The sequence below is a fragment of the Cryptomeria japonica genome, chromosome 10, assembly GCF_030272615.1.
Source record: "Cryptomeria japonica chromosome 10, Sugi_1.0, whole genome shotgun sequence".
Taxonomy (NCBI): Eukaryota; Viridiplantae; Streptophyta; class Pinopsida; order Cupressales; family Cupressaceae; genus Cryptomeria; species Cryptomeria japonica.
In genome coordinates, this window is record NC_081414.1 from 170,376,087 (window position 1) to 170,395,472 (window position 19,386).

The 19,386-nt window shown below is 41.1% G+C and overlaps 1 protein-coding gene across 2 annotated transcripts in view; it reads right to left on the reverse strand.

Moving 5' to 3' along the window:
- The window catches only part of LOC131047644 (S-formylglutathione hydrolase), a 55,967-nt gene that overhangs the window by 21,730 nt on the left and 14,851 nt on the right, over window positions 1–19,386 (reverse strand). For both annotated transcript variants that reach the window (XR_009106267.2, XM_057981431.2), the window contains exons 2-6: window positions 10,241–10,358; window positions 10,046–10,093; window positions 9,652–9,848; window positions 9,368–9,466; window positions 9,176–9,241 (exon numbers count right to left, since the gene is read on the reverse strand). Coding sequence is in view for 1 of the 2 variants with exons in the window: in XM_057981431.2 (XP_057837414.1) it covers window positions 9,176–9,241; window positions 9,368–9,466; window positions 9,652–9,848; window positions 10,046–10,093; window positions 10,241–10,358 (528 nt within the window). In the remaining variant the exon portion in view is untranslated. The remainder of the gene's footprint in view (window positions 1–9,175; window positions 9,242–9,367; window positions 9,467–9,651; window positions 9,849–10,045; window positions 10,094–10,240; window positions 10,359–19,386) is intronic.

Genomic DNA, 19,386 nt, shown 5'->3' on the forward strand with positions numbered 1-19,386 from the left:
AGAGGTCGTACCGAATGAATAAGAACTATGCTGCCAAAGTGAACGAAGAGATTGAACGGATGCTGGAGGCCGGCATCATATTTCGGGTGGAGACAAGTGAGTGGGTCTCGCTGATTGTGATCTCACTGAAGGAGGCCAACCAGATCCGTATTTGCGTGGATTTTCGGTGCCTCAACATAGTCACCGTCAAGGATCCGTTTCCTATACCTTTCACAGACAACATCCTGGAGGAGGTGGCTGGACATGAAATGTACTCATTTCTGGACGGCTTTTCGAGATATAACCAAATTTCGATAGTTGAGGAGGACAAGTTGAAGACCACGAATGCTGTTCAGGTTGTGCAATGCTCTCGCGACCTTCCAGAGGATAGTCCTTTACATCTTCGATAAGATGTCTGTGGGAAATTTTAAAGCTTTTTTGGATGATTGGTCGATTTTTCAGTAGCGAAGACGCTCACTTGGTGGCGCTAAGAGAGTGCACGGAGAGATGCCGAAGGGCCAAGCTTGCCTTGAATCCACGGATATACAGATTTATGGTACCACAAGGAAAGTTGTTGGGCCATATCATTTGCAAAGTCGGATTGAAAATTGACCCGGAAAAGGTATGGGTAATTGTAGAAATGGAGTCACCTATTGATGTGACAGGAGTCAAGTCCTTCTTGGGACACATTGGATACTACCGGAAGTTCATTAAGAACTTTGCCCAACTTTCATTCCCACTGGACAAACTGACAAGGAAGGGCGAACCATGCATATGGGAATCGGCACAAGGGGAAGCATTCGAGGAACTCAAGAGAAGACTGGTGGCAGCACCCATTCTAGCCTATCCAAACTGGGACCGAGAATTCTACGTACACGTGGATGCCTCAAACTATGCCATTGGGGCTACATTGGCACAAGAAGGGGGACATGGGTTGGACCATCCCATCTATTTTGCCAGTCAGTTGATGTCGAAAGCCGAGAAGAACTACAGTACCACCGAGAGGGAGGCCCTCAGAATGGTCTATGCCGTACAGAAATTTCGGCACTACTTGCTGGCAACACCCTTCACTTTCTATGTGGATCACCAGGCGTTGATGTACCTAGTAAATAAACCCATCGTCCAAGGCAGGATAAGCAGGGGGCTACTGCTCCTTTAGGAGTTCACGTTCACAATAATTGTACGGCCAAGCAAGAGCCATGTCATTGCTGACCAGTTGTCCCGGATTAGGTTCGGAGAGCCGCCAAAGGGGGTGAATGATGAATTTCCGGATGCTCACCTATTCAAGATCGCAATACTGCCATCATGGTATACTGCTATCAGGGAATATCTCTCCACCTTCGTGTTCCCGCAACATATGCCACCGGGAGAACGGAGGAAACTCGTGTTGAGAAGCCGCACGTTTCAGTTGATTAAAGGATGGTTGTATAAAATGGGACCCGACCAGGTGTTACATCAATGTGTGATGGAGGAAGAGGTGCCAAGCGTTCTGAGGGAGGCCCATGAGGGGCCCGCGAGAGGCCATATGAGACCAGACACTACGGCAAAAAAGGTGCTGCTAGCGAGCCTGTGGTGGCCCACATTGTATAATGATGCTAGAGAATGGGTAGTAGGTTGTGATACGTGTCAGAGAGCGAGGAAGCCGCTGAAAAGGGATTTCATGCCCCTCAACCCTGCATGCTCAGGAACTATTCGAGCGTTGGGGGTTGGATTTTATTGGGCCACTCAAGGCCAGCCGCGCCAGGAGGTGTCGCTACATTGTGGTAGCCACAGAATATTTAACCAAGTGGGTTGAAGCATGGGCCCTGCCTGACAACTCGGTCGTAAGTACAACAAGATTCATTTATGAGCAAATCATTACACAATATGGTATCCCTATGCAATTGACCAGCGACAGGGGTGGACATTTTGTGAACCACGTTATCAAACTCCTCACTACTGAATTTAAAATTTTTCATTCATTGTCCAACCCCTATTACCCGCGAGCCAATGGGCAGGCCGAGGCTACCAACAAGATTCTCGTGGGGGTAATTTACAAGTCTTGCGGTGTCGAGGGAGAAGACTGGGAAGAAAAATTACCTTCGGTCTTGTGGGTCTACCGCACAACCTACAAGGTGACCATCGGCCAGACCACGTTCCAACTCATGTACGGGCAGGAAGCTGTTGTGCCAGCGGAATTCATGGTGCCAAGCCTTCGCATTGCAATAGAGAACAAACTCGGGGACATGGAGAGCCTGAGGGAGAGGCTGTCTGTCTTAAATAAGCTGAATGAGAAAAGAATGATGGCCCAGTGGGCTACGGAGGTAGCCCAACAAAGGAGGAAGTTGTTGCACGACAAGCACTTGAAACGAATGAGGTTTGCTCCAGGACAACTGGTACTGAAATATAATGGGCGTAATGAGATTAAACCAGGCAAATTCAAGGTCCGATGGTTAGGACCACATAAAGTCCGCAAGGTGGCGGAGAACGGGGCAGTGAAGTTGTGGACACTGGATGGACGGGAGGTTGCAGGCAGCATCAATGGGTCGAAATTAAAACTGTATCACGAGCAAAGCCGATCAACCGACCCTAAATCCTCTCGAAGAAATAATTAAAAAATAAAAATTAAAAAATTAAAAAAATTAAAATTAAAAGAAAATAAAAAATAAAAAAAAAGGAAAAAAGCACCATACAGCAGAACCTCACCATACGGTGGAGCCGTGACCGTTCGGAAAGCCGCGTGCTCACCGTGTGGTGGCGCCCGCGTGCTCACCGTTCGGTGGAGCCCACGTGCTCACCGTTCAGTGGCGCCGCGTGCTCACCATTCCATGGAGCCCGCATGCTCACCGTGCGGTGGAGCACTCCGTGCAGTGTCTCCCGTGCGCTGGAGCAACTCCCGTGCGGTAAGGGAATAAAACAACCCAAGCAATTAAAAAGAAAACAAAAAGACGTGTAACCACGGAAGGCAAAAAGAAGGCCCAGGATTCCTTCCACATTGCCAACAGAAATTCCTAAAAGGCAGTAGTTGTACGGTCAGTATCGCTACCGAAGGATCCCATGTTGGAGGAAATTAGGCACATGCAAAGTGGTTACCCTAACCCTATTTTTTTAATATTAAAGAGGGCACAAAAGACAGGCAGAATTATTTAATGGACGCCAGCAGTGGAAAAAATTGGCAAAAGCAGTTACGGTAGTTACCTGCTACAGTGCCATCAACCTCTGGGAACAAGAAAGTTGTTTGGATTCTGCCTTCGGGTGTAAAGGTCAGGGGCGGCATGGCTGACAGCAGCAAAAGTAAAGGGAAAAAGGTGCAACCCAAAGTGTAGCAACAAATGGCAGCAAAGAATGATGTGACGATGGACATCATTACCTTCGAGGGTTTGACTGGAACAGATTGTAGGAAATGGTGGAACGAAACCCCGCATGATGACCCTATGAAGACACAGCTACGACTTGCACAGGTACAGTGGGCCATCCAGATGCCCATTTTTTGCATTAAGGACTTTGAGGTAGTGTTGCGGGCCATGATTAGTGCCTATGACCCACACAGGAGGCAGTCCGTATTTGATTACAAGCACCAACAAATTACAGTATCGTTTGCTTCCACAGAATTTACAAGTGTTTTTGGTATTCCGGGGGTGCAAGGAAAGAAAGTGGACAAGGGGCAAAAAATATCCCCAGATTTAAAAGATAAACTCCTCAAGTTGATGTGTCGCGACGACCTCACACAAGCGGAACTTGATAGTCTCCAGCATGCAAGCAAAGGAAGAGGTCTGAAGAAGTCATTCCTGAGAGAGGGGATATGCCGGTGCCTTGTTGATGTATTGAAGAGCCACCTGATGGGAGCGAGTAGGGCTTCAGATATTGCCATGGTGCAGGTGGTGCTGGTGAATGGCATCCGTAATGGCGTGGTATATGACTGGGCATCAGTACTCGTAGATAGGATGGAGGAATTCATGACCCTCTAGCATAGGACCTTCTACATGCCCTACCATGCGATTGGGCTCTTCCTCGATGCGGTATGCCTTCACGGCTCACCGGACGCACAGCACTTGGCACCCCAAGGCCGTGTACACCAGGGGCAGCCGCCTATATTTTATTGGGTTCACTTGGATATGATGGCACCGAGCAGAGATACACAATCAGGCAAGAAACGGAAGCGACTGGTGGTGGTGTCTAAGGCGGAGACAGAGTCGGAGTCCGCGTCTAGTGACCCGAGTGAGGAGGCAGAAGACTCCAGTGATATCACGGGCCACCGGGGGTAGTTTCAGAATGGTGGGTAGAGGGGAACAGCAGGTGGAGGAGGAGATGGGGGCAACATCTTCTGCAGTAGCACAGACAGCCACACCTCCACCTCTCTCAGTTGTGCCAGCAGTAGCCACATGACCCTCAGGTGAGTTACCCGAGCGAACGGTCTCAGCAAGTACCACTCGGCCTCTTTCTGAAGCAGCAGTATTGGCAGTGCCGATTCCTAGTTTTGGGCAGGGCAGGACACCAGTGATTATGGTTCCCCCACAGGCGGTCGCAACATTGGTAGCCTTACCAGAGCCTCACGTGGTCGACGACAAGAGTCCCACAGCAGCAGTAGAGGCTGGGGGCAGTGGCGGGAAGGTTGGTCGAGAGGTTGTACGAGCAAAGCATCCTAGAGGGAGTGGTACGCCTTCCCATATGGATATGAGTGTGGCTGAGTCGATACAAAATGACGCCAATAGCACCAGTTGGAGTAGCGGTCCTTTCCCCACAGCGTGAGCCGAGCCCTCACGAGATTGTGGACCTGGTCGGAGACAGTTCACCAGAGACAGCATGGATTGTACAAAGAGACCACTCACCCATTCGTGAGTTGGTGCTAAGTCCGAGACAGGAGGAGGAATTGATTCTGAGCCCCCCGCATGACGAGCCACTGCAGAGTCCTCACGGAGATGCCCAGGAGTGCGATGTCCTAGCATCTCCGGGAGGGGAGGGCGATAGGGAATTGGAGCAGTTCCTTGCGGATATGGCTGTGGAAGCCCGACGGATGGTAGCGTCTGTGAGGTCTCAAGGAGATGCTCGGACAGATGAGGAGTTGGAGCAGCTACTCGGGTTTATGAGGGGAAGGTGCACAACACACTTTGCGCAGTGTTTTGAGTCTGGTGGATGGCCAGCTACGGAAACCTTACAGATGTTGGAGAATTGGGGCCTTCGCGAGCAGGTTGGCGAGACCAGTAGACAGTCATTGTTGCAGAGGATAGAGCAGGTTTTCCGAGAGACCTACTATGAGTTGCGGAGGACGCAATATATTGTTGAGTACCAAGACCCAACGCCAGGAGACTGTGTTGGCACGAGACGAGTTGGCTGCTCGACTCCAACAGATGGGGGAGTCGCACAGAGAGCAATTGGCTCGGGAGAAGGCCTCATGGGATGCAAAGCGCGCTACCTTGGACTCGGTGTTAGCCGAGGAGAGGTCGGCGAAGGGTGCCTTGGAGGTAGAGTTGGCGGAAGCCCGCAAGGACAGGGCTATGTTGGAGAGTCGCCTGGGTAGTGCCTTGGAGATGGTAGAGCAAAAAGATAAAGAGGTCTTGGAGGCGGCGATGATGGTGAAAACAGCGATGGAGCACCAGATGGTTGCAAAGCGGGACCTCAAGCTACAGACTGAGCAAGTCTATGAGTTACGAGCTCACTTGACAGCCGCACCCTGCGCATCGGCACCCTCCTCACCAAGGACGCTTCCTCCACCCCATTCTCAGTCCTGAATTCTCTGTTGTTAATCATCCCATTTTGTTTCAATCGTCAAGAGACGACCTTGTTTTTTGGGGGGGATGATGTTGGCGGTAATATTGTACGGGAATAAAACAGTAGTTAATTAGGCGGTACTTTACTTTGCTAGTAATGTAACCGAGGGATGGTAGTTACGGGTGCGACGGTTGTCCCTCGCATCCCCTCGGTACCTTTATATACCATGGAAGGTAACTTGTAAATACAGGATTATGAATGGAAATAGCATCTCCTATATTTGCTTGATCTTATCATTTGGTATCTATGGCATTATTGTTTCTCGTTAAGCATTCTATCTATATGTTCTAAACTGTTCATCCAGAGGGTAAACAAGCTTCAATAACCCTACTATTACACTAAGTTGTGAATTTAGACTAAACTCGCAACAACATAATCTAGAGTTGGAAATTGGTAAGGTTCAAAATTTTGAAGGAGTCTTCCATATATTAAGATGAGGATTAGAAGCATGACACACATCTATGACCTTAAATTGTTCTTTTCTAAATAAATTCATATCTTTTGGTTCACTCTTAGTTATTCTCGTATTTTAGATCAACCAAAAATAGAAATCTCATGATGATAAGAATATATTTACAGTAATCATTGGGGTAGACATACTAAAAACATATCAGGTATGAACCAAACACGGAGCATACATATAAAAACACGAAGCATACAGATGAATATATGCAAACATGGAGCATACACGCTAATACATGTATTGTTAGATCCCTTCTCATTACTAGAATGCATCCATTTATTTATTTTTTTACCCAACAGGCTGGCAGGATCAAAGGAGAAAGAAAGAGGCATTTGGATCTGCAAAAGGCAAGTGCATCAAGGGGTTTGTTAGGGGGCTAGGAAGGGGGCCTAACACTGCCTTACTACTCTCACGAACCGGGAAGGGGGACTAACCCCACCTTGCTACTCATAAGCCACTTAGAGGTAGAAAGAGGGCCTAGCCCCACCTTTCTGCTCCCATGAGCGGGGAAGGGGGCATAACCCACCTTTCTACTCCCATGAGCCAAGAAGGGGGCCAAACCCCTAGATTTGTTCCTCCACATAGCTCCATTTGTTTATTGTCCCTTCTTTCGATTGGATACTCTTAAGATCTCCTTCATTGTACCTTGTTTTCTTGCTTGGATTTCCTTTTGCTTCTTCGTTAAACATTGCCTCTATATTACATATTTGGCTTTCTTTCCCACATGTGTCTTGGCCTCCATTCTTCCTTGCATTTGAAGCACAAAACTTTCCCTTTTGGGTCTCGTCATTTTTTAAGTTTTTCCCGAGTACAATTGTGCCCACGTTCCCATTTTCCCTTGCATCGAAAACATAACCCTTTGTTGATGAGCTTCCTTCTTTCATTGTAAGATAGAGGAGGATAAGGTTTGGTATGAATGTTAGAAGGTTGATTCTTTGTATGGTATTTGTCCTTTGTAGATGGGATGTCTAATTTTAGTGCCTTTTGGATCTCATCCTCAAGTGATGTAGGATTGAGGGCACTTATCCCCAAGTGATGTAAGATCGAGGGCACTTACCAAGCCTTGGATAGTTTCTTTTAATTCCTCGATAAATAGGTATGAAAGTCTTCTTTGAGACACCTTTGGTACCATGAAGTATGGTGAATTTTATGGCGTTTTCTTCTGTCATGGGGCTAAGTGAAAGATAGTTGTCCAAATTTTGAACCCATGAACGTGTCGTAAATTTTCCAAATCCATCAAAGTTGGTAAGGGCTATCTTACTTATCTTTTTTTTTAAATCTTTGCTAGGTTGCCCTCTTCTCCTATTAGGGGTAATTCGTGTTTTAGCATCACAATAATCCCTCAAGGAGATATTCCTCCTAACTTTGGGATCTAATCTTGAGTATACTTCCACAATTTCATCCACATTTTCAATGGTTGGGCTATTTCCTTCTTCATCTATTATGTGTTCTTCCCTAGGCATGAAGGGATGTCTTGTTGGCCTAGGGATTGATACCCTTGTTGAGATGTTATTTTCGGAGTGGTTGGAGTCGGTATCTCTTCCATGGGTTTGGTTGGATCTAGAATTATGGTTATTCACATTTTGGATGGTTTGGAGGAGAAGTTGGGTCGTTCTCTCATTTTGCTCCATGAGAGTTTGAGTGGTTTGCTCCATGAAGGTCCTCAATTCGTTGCCCATTTGTTCGCTCATTGTGTCATTGGGTGTAAGTTCCTTCCTTTCTCTTTCCAAGGCCCTTTGAGCCCTTTAGCTAAGTTGCATCAACTATTCTCTGTCCCTCAGGCTGGTAGGCACAGTGCTCTGATACAAATTGTAATGTCCCCTTCTGCAATCACCCTAGAATTTGCAACAAATATAATAATTAATGTTCTTATCTCTCTGATATAATGAATATTGATCTGATTTATTATAGGCATGATCCAGACCGTACATGCTGTTCAACAAGGGTCTTTCCTTGATCTGTATTTGTGCCCCTTTTTACTGATTGCTGCAGATGCCTTTGTCTTGATCGATTGTCTTCCTTGATATTTAATCCACAATGAATAATACTGTTATAGCCTGCAATAAATAATGACTTCTGATCTGACCTCTACGCCTGAATTGGTCCGCTCTTTGCAAATCTCAATCCTTATCCAGTTGTTTCCTTTGATGCCCCTTCTCTGACTGCCAATCTGCCTTATATATCTGTCCCGTGGTATTGGAGAGTCACATCCCTACTAACCATGTCTCCTTTTCAAAGGTGGTGTCTCTTATTATTATGACTGCTGTCCTTTAACCATCATTAGTCATCTTAATGTAATCACTGCCCATGCCTCTTTACTCATCACCTGCGGCTGTTTGGTGTAGTCGCACCTCATTAGTCATTGTGGAGACCCGTGTTAATGTAACAATCCTTAACCATTCTTAATTTAGTCGCTGCCAAATTGATTTGCCAATGGTTCACTGGATATTAATGCCTCAATACAGTTTTAGGAAAGGCAGAAAATGGTGAAGTCTTATTAATAAGACCATTTTTTCGAGTATTGATATCTTCCCTATGGCAGAGGTATGACAATGAGTAAAGCTTTCCAAAGCACTAGAAAAATTTGAACTTTGATCAACAATGAAATTTCCCCTCCAACAAGGATTCATCTTTCTATATTTTTGCAAGTTCTTCTACTAGACTACTTTAGCTGGCTAGCTTAAGACTCCAACCAATTCACTATATCTTATTTATATGTTGTAGTAAAGATAGTGAGCCGTTCACAAATAAAATATAGAGGTGTCTAAATAAAATAAATCCCTTCAAAACAAAGTTCTGAGGCCAACCAATAGCAGAAAAGGTTGAACATGCTGAAATGAATATAGCAAGGAAGGAACCATTTGGAGAATGTACTTGAAAGCCTCTGTCTAATGAGGAACATTCATTTAAATCTACCATGCCATTTTATTTTGTCACCTAATTAGATCATTTTATAATAATATATAGAAGTGTGTAGATGACTACCTGATCGATCAGGATAGTAGTTGATAATTTATTGCATTTCTTCACTAGATAAGTTGCGTCATAATCCTGTATAACAAACAAGTGAACACAAAACCTTTCAGTGCAAACAATTCTGTTCACCCAGTGCAACACAATGACCAGAAAAAATCAGAAAGTGGGTTGATTTTTTAAAACATTAAAATAATAACTGACCTCCCAGCTGGATTTGTCATTGCCCAAGTAATTCGATAAAGCCTTCTGACCCCATGGGCAGTCAATGGGATTGGAAATAGGTGCAAAAGCTGACACAGACTGCATTTATCCAACAAAATTTATGAATGGCAAAGGTCACCCATACTAGATATTAGAACCTAATACTAACAAACACTGCTGTTGTATTTATAGGAACCATTGACATGATGACAAATTCTCTGTTTGTTTGAAAGCAATAAATTCACTCTAAATAAACGATAAAAGTGAAAAGCTTGATATCAAACCTTATATTTGTCTGGATTTTTTAAATAAATTGTAAGAGCTCCATGTCCCCCCATGGAATGCCCAAAAATAGATGCATTTGAAGTGTCAAGCTGATGAAAGTAAGCACTTAAGAGTTTGGGGAGTTCATCAACAACATAATCATACATGCGCCAATTTTTCCATTTTTCTTGAGTGGCATTAAGATAAAATCCAGCACCTACATAAATCAGGTTGATCATTGCTTCTGGCCACCTTTCTAACAATAACGTATTTTGTGCTGTATTTATCTTAAAGTACTTTTGTACTCATAAACCAAAAAAGGGAAGATTATGAAACATACAAACATCAAAAAACATAAAGTTTCTCAATTTTCAACTTCACAAAAGAGAGCATGCAAAGCTGAAGATTACATACCTACACCGAAATCCCAGCTTTCAGACTCCCCTTCAATATTTAGACCCCCTGTTTAAAATCATTGACAACAGAATAAAAGCCACAAACAAAGAAACAAAAGATATCAAAGGTTCCTAATACAAAAAAAATCAGGAGTAGCAAGCAATAAATCCTCTATATATCATGTTAATCAATATTTATAACATGCAAACTTACTCGGAGATGTATCAGGGGCAACCAAGGCAACACTTTCTGTAGATGCAGCACGTTGGGCTCCAGATTTTATTATAAAATTCTCATCCGTGCAGGTAAGACCAGAAAGCCAGTAAAGAACCTGTCAAGTTAAATACATTGTCATTCAATTTCAAATATCTATCAAAATAACAAGTAACTGAGTAAATCAGTGTTTCTCCAAGTTTCTAGGACAGAAATATGCAGGGATGCAGCTTAGGCAACAACAAGAAAAAATCTGGTTTTTGCCAATAGCAGGGAAATGGCTACCAGAAAAATATACAAATTTGATATTTAAATTTTTAAGATACAACTAAAGGGAAAAAAAAAAACTTAAACAGTCCATCAACTAGCTCAGCACTGTTTCCCAATTTGGTAACCAAACCAGATCGATCTGTTGTTCGTCAGGATCAAAGCAAACAACTTGAGACTATATCAACATCCACGTCAGCAAATCAAAGGTATATTGTCTCATTTCATCTACATTTTTCTTTTTAAGGGAAAATAAGAAAGGATATTGTGGTTATTCTGCATGATCTACATCATTTATGTGTTATTTATTATTTTCTTTATTGGTATTCTTGCTTTGCTTGCTTTCCAGCAACTTCAATTTGAGGTTCTCTTTGATTGCTTGTTGGTAGCAGTGGGATATTTTGAAAGCAGAATATGGCTCAAACAGCAAAATAGTTGTGGTGCCAGAATGTGATCTTCTTTAGGTCTTGTAGAAATGACCAATTATTGTAACTGCCATTTTATATTTTTAAGTATAGGTTCTGTTCAACACTTATGGAACTATACCCTATTAGGAAGCGGGAACTAAATCCATCATGAGAAGCCAAGTTCCATTAAAATATTTAAAGCAAAATTTGATATGTAAGAAATGTAGATATCAATATTGAAAGGATAGATTTTACGCCAGTTCATTGGCTGTTACATTTCCGTCAAACTGTGCACACTTGTGTTTGTAATAAATTTGTTACTGGATAGACCATCATTGAAAAATATGGAAAGGAAATTCAGACCCAAATCCAAAAACCTTTGTATTTCCTTTTATCTACGAATCAAAGACTACAATTGTGCAGATTCATTATAATTTCATTGTTATTACCATATAGTTGCTTTTGTTTTTGTTTTGGTATGGGAAAACTGGCATTCATGACGACAGTCTAAGAGCCTAAAATTGAGATTTCCTGCAAATCAATATTTATCAACATTGGTGAAGAGACCGTCTATGAAAAAATCAATTTTGACTGATGCTTTTACAGATACAATTTTTTAACTGAAATGACTAGTGTCTTGATAAGAGAGCAGATACTTGTGATATTCCTGACCCTGAAAATGAACAAGGGCTGAAAAACAGATTCCATTAAATGGATAGGATATTGAACTACCACAAATGTGAAAACAGTCTTGTAGATTACTAAGATAAACTTAGCTGATCACATACTGATGATAGGTGGATCTGAGATTTATTAATTATGGATGTTAGAAGAGCTTTTTCTGATGCTGTATTTATTACATTTAGTATTCTACATGTTACATCTGTTTCTCTATGGTCATGAATGCAAACTTCTTGCATCAGTGATTCCACAAACTCTAATCATATTATTTATCCATATACTCTTTTTAAACATCTTATACTGGTTTTGAGAACCATTTATCAACATTAGGAATGTGGCATGCTGGGTTTCAGCTCAGGATAGTATTATGGATTTTTGGGGGGGATTGTTTAATGTTAAACTGCAGGCCATTGGGGACATCATGACAATCCCAAGAAGGTTGTGGGATGTCAAGTTATCCCCGTGGAATACCTAAAGAGGGGGAATTCCTCAATTTTTTTGATTTTTGGGGATGGGTAGAAGACAAAACTGTTTCTAAAAACCTCAGGGACGCAGTACACTAGATTAAACCAGTTGAAAAGAAAAACATTTAAGATGTGCTTGAAAAAATGGGTTTGATAACAATTAAAAGGAGATGAAACAACTCAATCCCAATCTACCTGGCTAATAATCTAACTGTGCATCTTTTAGCATTCCAGCCAACCAGTAGATGAAATGCCAGACAACTTAAAATTGGTTCCATACTGATATACGTATAATTGGCTATGCAAACACATGCATATTCTAATTCATGGTACATATATGAAGATAAAAAGGAATTTATAAGTTCTGAACACAATAACAACTAAAAAAACAAACCTAATCGGTACAACATATGGAAAACTGTGCAGGCTTCAACTCTTCAGTTTCTAACTGATTCTAACTAAATTCATCAGGTATATTTATATAACACCACAAACAATGTCAATAACTAATCCAGGAGGAAGATGACAACATATGGAAAACTATGCAGGTTTCAACTATTCAGTTTCTACCTGATTATAACTAAATTCATCAAGGATATTTATATAACTGTAAAGTGGAAAATTGAACCCTAGTGATTCCCCACCTAGGAGAGAGAAAGGAAATCACTAGGATGATTTTCACTTGGGAGATACATTCAAAAGAGGGGTTGAATTCACTAGATCCAAACCCTAGAGTGAATAAGGATTTGAATGCTAAGTTAATTGCAAGGGTGCAATGCAATTTACCTTCTTTGGTAAGTAAAAGAGTTGACTTGTTGACTATGCAGAAAATGAAGACAAAATGGGTGAAATAAGGAGCTACCGATTTGGGATCGCATTGTAACTTCTGACCTGAGGGTATTTAGACTGATACGGACCTGCCCTGCAAATTTGGAGAAAAGCCGTCGGGACCATGTGCACATTTGGAGAAAAGTCGTCGGGACCGTGTGCACACGGTCCTCCGAAAAAACCGCGCATCAAAAAGGGTTTTTCTGTCTCTGTAAATGAAGCCTAAACCTGCAATTACAGCTGCGCAACTGCAACCTACACACAGAAAAGAAGGGAAGAAGGGTTGTGGATAGGGGTTTGCCTTAGTCAAACCCCAGTTGAGGAATCAACCTTGAAAGAAAGTAATTGCAAATACTTAAATGTGAATAATGGAAATGTATACTTTGTAGATCTGCAATTTGTTGATGATGGTTGCTTTGCTTCTTGAATGTAATCACAAGTGTTGCATGAAATGGCATGTAACATGACAAAAGCCTAACACACACACATGTTTGCAAATGAATGTTGTAATGTTGCTCCAATGGATGAATGAAGAAGACACATGAAGAAGAAGACTTGATGGATGCTTGAAGACTTGAACACTTGAACGCTTGATGACGATAATGGAGACCTTCCACTTGTTTACCCAATTTTCGCTTATTCTTGCTTATGAAAATGAGAGGACTAGATCCCCTTTTATACTTGCCTAGGAGAATTAATTTTCATCTCACCAAAGACCGACATAGGAGGAATTAAATCCCGAAGAGCAAATTGGGTCCAAGGGTCAGATGGACCCATTTTGGGACCACACAAAGAGGGAGGACAAGGGCACCACGCCCCTGTCCAAGGGGGACAGGGGCGCCACGCCCCTGTCTGCCCTATTTTGGGGCTTGGACAGGGTCACAAGGTGATGCAAGGGCTGAAACAGGAGGATATCCGAAAGAATGATGCAGAGAGGGGTCCCAATTGAGGAGGGAAATGCAGTCGCTAGGGTGAGGACCTAAAACGCGGTCAAAATTGCAAGGGTCGCAATTTTATGACGCTACAATAACACCACAAGCAATGTCAATAACTAATCCAAAAGGGGCAAGATCAATTCCAGTGAGTAAAGGAATAATGAAAATTTTGTTGAGGGAAAGGTACCAAGATACATTTAACTTTAAATACTGCTTGTTCAAATACTAATGTTGCATTGAAGTTATGCCCTATAGTGCTTTAATGCCTAGAAGTGAACCAATGAAGTAATAGTGCTTTGATGCCTGTGTTTAGGGTGTGTGGATTTATCCCACAAGAACTATATCTAATAGGTAACTGGTTTTGTAACTTTATTTGAAGAGGTCAGTTGTACTACAATTATAACTGAAGCTATTCTGCTGTATAATTGAGATTTCAGACAATGCGTTACTGAAGTCAAGATACCTAATGTACTCATTTTTAATTCGTTTATTTTAGTGTTACGACATTTTTTCATTCAATACACAAGTCCTCTGTAAAGTGGCTTTCCTAACATGATACTACATTTTGGGTTTGGGAATGAAGGCATAGTTTGTTTTTTATGCACGTTGTTTGCATGAGATTCATTATCATTTAAATTTAAGTTTTCATTACCAATGTGCATATACAAAATATGACAAAATGAGAAGACCAGAAGGCTACAAGTACAAAATTACAAAATGTAGGCAATATAAGATCTACTACTATTATGCCTCTACCTCATCCTTGCCTATATCAAAATCAGACTTTGAGTTTGATTCACTACCAATACCAAGGGCTGTCTAATCCAACGGAGCACCCACCAACATCTCTTTTACCTCTTCCTCACCAATTTGTGTGACATCTTCAAGATCTATTCTTAGAAATCTGTCAATCCTAAGGTTGCAAGGCACTATGCATGGGCACCAACTACTTCACAAAACAAGTTAAGTTTGTTCTCTTGACAGAGTGGATGATGTTGTATGTAGACCAATTCCTCTTTGTAGAAGAAAAACTAATAACCAATGAAAGAAGGTGTATGGCCATCCTTGCCATGCCATGTCAACTATTCAATTGGTTCGGTTTGAGCTAATGAATCTCTATTAACCTTCACCTATAGTTAGTTGAATATTGGACCACAAATATTAGCAAAGGCAAGCCATTGTGCTTGAAATAAAATTTACTCCTCACTTGAACACATCTTTCAAAGGGCCTTCACTAACCTTTCTTTCACCTCTTCATCTTTAAAATGAAGCACTCTCAAGTTCATTGGTGCATAAATTTTGGGATTTAGAGCAAAGGCTGCCATATGAAGTAGGGTGTTCATAGTGTTCGACCACCACGTCACAATGGGCTTGATATGCTACTTAATCCCAAATTAGGATCCTCATTATAAATTGTTTGCTTCAAGTATCCGAACATGATGAAGAATATGATAATATCATTCAAATTAATAAAGTAGGCTATGTTAGCCATTCAGGGCTGACAACAATATGGGGACCCATAGAGAAAGACATTTTGATTTTTTAATCTAAAAAGGCCTCTTTTTTCAAGTGTTTTTAAGTGGGGGTGCTTGGCTATCCCTAGGATGTTTGGGGATCATCATTGTCATCCCTAAAAAATTGATGTGTTTCTAGAATGTTTTGAGATAGCTTTGTACAAAAATGAGGGCTGAGGGACATTTCCAAGGCATCCCCATGTCCCCAAAACATCCCTAGTATAGGTATGCATCCATAATGGGAAGGGACACATCCCTATGTATCCTGTGGTTTTTCGTTTAAAGTTAAACATGAAATTTAAGTCCTTTTGATATTTAGCCCTTGTTCTTTAGCCATACCGTATAGAAGAAAAGCTTTTTTGTGAAAACGCTTTCTGTTAGCCCCTAGTCACATTAAGAACAACTGACTTTTGAACCCCACAGTCATGTGGTCAACCCCCAAGGGCTTAAACATACTTGCAAATGCCCTTTGGAGGTGGATTTTAAATGCCATATATTTCTCATCTGTAGACATTTCTCAGCAAAAAAAAAAATTAAACTACATATTTTTCTATAGACTATGCCTACCGTGGTGTGGTGGTGTACTCAAATTTCAGTTTCAAAGTCTCCAAGTTCAACTTTTTCATCCATCTTTGCTGAGGTGCATTAATATTTTCAAGGTGTTATTTTGCAAGTTTCATTCATTTTTTTCAAGTATTCAGTTTTGTTTTGTTAGATTGTGCTTTTCTTGCTGAGGTATAAAATCAAAAATTAATAAAACAATTGCAAAACTCAAACCAGTCTTCTTCTTCTATCTCCACTCTATTTTTCTTCTTCCAGTGATCTGTCATTTAAACCATATATTTGATGCAGAGAGAATCATGGTGTTAGAGGGGCAACTAAGCCTTCCGATTCTCACATACCTTTATGGTATAATTAGCTTTGAAGTACCTTCTGTGAGCAGGTACACCATTAGACAAACCCAAGACCTTTCCATACCATTGCTCACATGCCACTTTACTCTCCTGTACCACTTTGCTTCCAAGTACTGCTAGATGTATTGGAAGATTTGATTTATAGAGAGAATTGATTTTACATGTCACCACTCTTCCACATGCCAATGACTACATAGGAAGGTGTGGCATATTTGGCAGTTTAGCTATTGGGGTTACATGCGTATTGAAAGGCAGAAAAGATAAGTTGGAGCAATACAGGTTTCATTTAGGAGTGACATGGGAACACCTTAAACATTTGAGACCTATTATACTCGGACACAAGCACCATGGATTAGTTCATTCTCCTTGGAAGTGAGAACTAGTTTAAATTGAAACACAACATGACAACTTTTTTGTTGGAACATGAGTTTTGGGACATTGTCGGCCAAAGTTCAGCTAAGCTTCAGTTGCCTGAAAACAATTTGGCGCAATAATAATATGGCTTCAATTGCCAAAAATCTGAAGTAATGTTAATGAAATATGTAATCCCTTTCATGATTTAGGAGGAATTGCAAAAGTTGTATGACACTAGTGACACCTGTCAATTTGTGAAACTATGGCACTAGATAAATCAATATGCTGTTTCTCCCATCAAGGCCTAGGTCGTTAATTGTGGTACTCCATATGTGATTTAGAAGGAATTGCAAGAGATGTAGGAGATAAATGACAACAATCAATTGGTGAATTTTGACCATGGCCCTAGGTAGTCTCAAGGTTGAGGATAAGCACAATATCCTCATCTATCTGAATAAGTTGGAAGAGTATAGGGCCAAGCTTGTGGCTCTAGGAGGAGCCTCTTGGCAAGATGATAAGTGGATGTGCTCCCTTCTACAAAACCTTATGGCGCCATATCATGAGAGGTGCCCAAGAAATACATATTGATAGAATAATATAATTTGAAATGGTTGAGTCTACTAGTTTCGCCATTCCCACAAGCCCTTGTGTCTGCATTGAAGGGCTGAACTTTTCATAGGAAGAAAAAATTTATGAAGAATGAAAAGGATAAGAAGCATGAGAATGGACATAGTGATCCATAATCGTTGGATTTATAATCAAAAGACTCGATAACTATGGATTATCAAGTTAACTCATGCTCCACTCTAGCAAAAACACTATGCAACAACAAATAACATGAAGGGAAAAAATAACAAAGCACATGACACAATAGTTTTATTCTGGAGAAAACCCAAGACAAGTGACAACTCCAGGAAGGGTATGCCTACAGCATCCATAACAAATTGATACCAAAAGAGGATTACGATGCCACAGCAACGGTATTTTTGGAGTGTTACCATTTAATTAATCACACTCCCCTACTTCCTCTTTGTCCCTTAAAACACACAACTCTGAAACACCTTATCTTCTGTCTGCATCTGCTGCAAGAGTCATTCCGTGAGTCAACTAAAACTTCAAATTGTCTCCAAGCTTTCCCTTTTATCTCCCCTCTGTCCATTTGACTTCCCTGGGAGCAGCAGTACAAATAAAACAATTAGACATTTGCAACTACCCAACAGCCCAAAAATCCATTGAATTGCACATCCTTAAATTCTAATGGCTGTGCAAGAAATTTTATGTATTTATTGGCCACCTAGCTCACATCAGCAACCATGGTCTTATCTAGTGATTGTTTCTAAAACAACTACAGTTGCCTCCTTTACTTTTCGCTGCGCAAAACATCCATGTGAGCAATGAAAACGCATGCAGCCTTTTCCAAAATCAATGGCCATGTCAACCTTCAAAACACAACTGTCCCATGGTCCACCCATGTACATCAACAGAATATTTGAACACTTCAGAAGCACTTAGTATCCTCCAGCAGTCTCTTTTCAAACTTCATCAGCCACCATCAACTTCTGCAGCTATTTATGCCACTTTGTCAAATACACCCTAGAATACTTCGTCAGTCAAAGGATATGCTTCAGCAGTCACTTTGTCAGCAAAATGCAACCTACAACACTTCATCAGGCTTCAGCAGCATCATCCACCTTTAGCATTACTTCATTAAAAAATAAAGGCACTTCATCAACCACAGATACACAACAATATTTTAATGCCCGAACTTCCATACAATAAGCAATGATAAGTTAGTACCTCCACAAGTACTGTAGTAATGTTTCAGACAATCACCAAGAATTCCCACGAGTTATCTTCCAATCACAAAATTACTGTATCTCCATTCTAGCAATAAATCCAAGCATGTGCCCAACTTAAAAACCAATCCAATTTAAACCTCTCAACTCACTTCCAAATCATATAAAAAGGGGGAACAAGATAGGAATCAATCTTCTAAGGAAGTTGATAAGAAAGAGTTGTAATTTAAGGGCATTGGTTATGGTTGTAGAAAATTAGCAGATTATAGTAAATCAAAATGTCCAATTTGACTTGCAAGACAAGAAGAAGTGGGTAAAAGAGTGGAAAAATTTGTTACATAAGTCACAGAGACATCTACTTCGAGTGATGGCGATGCAAGTGGCATGATAATGTTGGTTACTGCTACTAAAAAGGCACTGTATTGATTCTTGATACAAGTTCCTATAAGCACATTGGCCATGAAAAAGGTACTTTAATTTCCTAAAAACAAGGAGGCAGTAGTGAGAATGTTGCAGTTGGCAATGGTCATTTAAAACAGTTCTTTAGTGTGGGAACAGTGAAATCCAAGAGTGGATTCTTTGACAATCTCTTGTATTCTCCTAGAATGGTGGAAAATCTTTTTTCAATGCAACAACTTGCTTTAGAAGGATACAAGATTGACTTTTTTGGAAACAAGTGTTAGCTTAAAGATTCAAAGAACAAATCTTTTGTTGTCACAATTGGTACTTTGAAGGATAACTAATGGATCTTTGACAAAATTTGTGGTTAGAGTACTTAGGCACCGATTGCACTAATGATAATACTAATCATTTGTGGCATGAGAGGTTGGGACACCCTAACTACCAAAATATTGCTTTCTTGAAGAGTTAACTTATAACAATGTGCATGGTGTTCCATGTCACTGCATCCCAAGGTATTTGTAAATGGTGTGTGTATGGGAAGCATCATAGATAACTCTTTGATAAGAGCATTGCATGGAGAGCAT